The sequence below is a fragment of the Mastomys coucha genome, unplaced genomic scaffold (genome assembly GCF_008632895.1).
Source record: "Mastomys coucha isolate ucsf_1 unplaced genomic scaffold, UCSF_Mcou_1 pScaffold20, whole genome shotgun sequence".
NCBI classification, from domain to species: Eukaryota; Metazoa; Chordata; class Mammalia; order Rodentia; family Muridae; genus Mastomys; species Mastomys coucha.
The window spans coordinates 35,815,463-35,818,134 of record NW_022196903.1 but is presented as its reverse complement, the minus strand read 5'-3'; the positions used below and the strand labels follow the sequence as shown (position 1 = coordinate 35,818,134).

General features: G+C 38.5%; 1 protein-coding gene across 1 annotated transcript in view; it reads right to left on the bottom strand.

Annotated features, from left to right (window-relative positions):
* Positions 1 to 2,672, bottom strand: part of Mgam (maltase-glucoamylase) — a 113,112-nt gene that overhangs the window by 35,932 nt on the left and 74,508 nt on the right. The window contains exons 36-37 of the mRNA XM_031381069.1: positions 2,358 to 2,442; positions 1,422 to 1,478 (exon numbers count right to left, since the gene is read on the bottom strand). Coding sequence (XP_031236929.1) covers positions 1,422 to 1,478; positions 2,358 to 2,442 — 142 coding nt within the window. The remainder of the gene's footprint in view (positions 1 to 1,421; positions 1,479 to 2,357; positions 2,443 to 2,672) is intronic.

The window sequence follows — 2,672 nt, the reverse complement described above, 5'->3', positions numbered from 1 at the left end:
TCCTCATTAACCTTCATTCTTCACTTTTAAAATTTGGTACATGAAATCATTTACTTATATGCCAGTCCATAAGGCAATCAAACACTAGCTACTGATTCCATGCTGAGCTTCCTAAGGCTGTGTATTCACATTCCTACAACTAGAACTCAAAAAAAAAATGCATTAAACTGGGCAGCACTACAAAAAAATTAGCAAAACACCTAGGATACAAGCTTCAAGATGATCTATGCTCTCAATGTCATGTGTAGATAGGGGCAAATTTACAATACAGGACCTTTGTAAATTGTGTGCCCTGGGATTATCCCTATTTAATCCTAGTCCAGACCGTATATCAGACACCTTCAACATACCCAGCAGGTCTTATGGTTAAGGTATAGGGCAGTCAACAGACACACTCAAACACAGAAAATATGAGTCGTTTAAACTGACTGTTAACAACAAAGAAAGCCCTAGAGCATCCCCACACTGTAGGCAGAACTAGCCTATAGCAAAAAACATGAAAGAGTGACTAGGTGCTCCCAAGACATTGAGGAGGAAGAAGTCTGTTCTGTTCTTCCTCACCCATCCTGTACCTAAATCCACTGCAATCAACTAGGGTTGTAACCCAAATTGCTGACACATGCTCTGACTTTTGTGTGTCTGATACATCCTACTACTCATAATGTGAAGACAGGATAGGTTAGAAGAAAAAAACATTTCAGCTGCACTCTCAGCTTGTGCTAGCTCAGACATGCATCATAGAGAGCTTCTGTAGGCTTCCCATCAGCAAGCTCATGTAAACAGCTCAGACATCCAAGCTCTAAAACTTGTGTCTATATATTTCATATATTTATATATGTCTCATAACTATTGATCTATGGTGGAGACACAGAGCAATTCTTAAGCTGACAAACTAGAGACTCCCACTTTTTTTTTCAGACACTGACTTTTATATATTTATTGAGTAGATCAGAAGAAAACTCTCAATCAAATTCTAGTCATTAGGCTTATACACTACTATGTATCCACATTGGGCCAAGTCTCCAACTCAAAAGAGTTTGTTTGTAATAAAATGCAGAGAGGAAAAGATCTCTACAATTAAGAACCTCTATAAACAAAAATAAATCCTGTAGCAAGACTTCAAGAATTTGCTGTTGTCTCCACACTGTAATGATATTAACACAAACCTGTAGGCCCACACATATAGAAGATTCCTAGCCAGCCCGGCACCAGTGAGATGCTTTGTTAGTGTCTTCAGAAGGATTGCATCAAGTGCAAATGCTCATGCTCAGAAGTAATGAAATCAGTCCACAAAGATAAAGTGGCCAACCAAGACCACACAAGGTGATTTCCAGAAGTGGCACTAAGATTGATATCTATCACATCGAGACACAATGGGTGCTACCGGCTTCTGGACTGTATAAATATAAGGAAACACTTACCGTGTAATAATCATACCACTGGGCTTTAGGGAAATAGGCAGAGACATTTCTGGCATTCTGAAATAAAAAACACAGAAAGTGTGGGCAGTGGACTCAGTTATCTAAGACATGGTGACCATTATACATTAGAGAAGAGGTAAAATAATAATAAGGCTAACCCATTTAGAAAAAAATCACATCATCATTCTAATGGAGACAAAAAGGATGCTCCTTTTCCAACAACAGAAATTAACCTACAGAAAAATAGATGATTTCAAAAATGCCCCTTGGGTTACAAGACTTCAGCAAAAAACAATCACCATTCTCTTATAGATATTTTTGTCTCCTCCCTATTGAGAAAAGATGAGGAAATGTTGACTATACAGCAGAAGAAAATTACTCAGGATTAAAAAGATGCAGGATCTATTAATTATCTAATTGTTTTATTTTTAAAAAATATACACAGAACAAGTAAATTAATTTTACTGCATTCAAGACCCTGTACAGTAGAAGGAGGATAAGTATCAACGAATGACACAAAGAGAGGAGGTAATATATAATTATATTTTCACCGCCGAAAAGGAGAACAAATTAAAGAGAAAAAAAAAGAGTAGGTGACACATATTGCTGTACATGTTTCTCCAGTTAGCTTTAGTTAAGAATAACAGAAAGTAATGAATCATTACATTTTCTGCACTTTACTCTCCATGCTTGAGCTTAAGCTCCCAGAAAATGATTATATTCTTAAATACTTGACAAGGTTATTCCTCCTCACAACTGTCTTGAAAGCTAGAATTGTTAGGCTGGCATTAAAAGCTTTAAAGACAGAACAACTATATGTAGAATTTAGCTCAGAACTACCAGAAGATGTAAGTAGAATAAGCAACCATCACTCAAGATTCCTCTCTCCAAACCCCCTGACACTCCTGTCATACAGCCCAGGGCCTCCATACTCACAGGCTCCAACACAGGGCTGACTAGGAAGGCAGGACCCAACAGGAACTGTTTATCAATGTTCCAGGTCTCCCGGTCTGCCAGAAACCTAAAAGCAGAAATGAAGGCACCAGTCTGACCCCAGTGTGACCTCACAGCAGGTCTCTGAAGAAGAGCTCCAGTTCAGACCCCACCTAACCCTCCCCATTCTCACACATTATGAGACTTATAAGGATCACATAGAAACACGGTCCCATTTGGCACATTCTGCAAACTTCAGACACACATTATCTACTACAAAGCATCTCCCATCTCCACACTGTAATGCAAAGGAGAAGC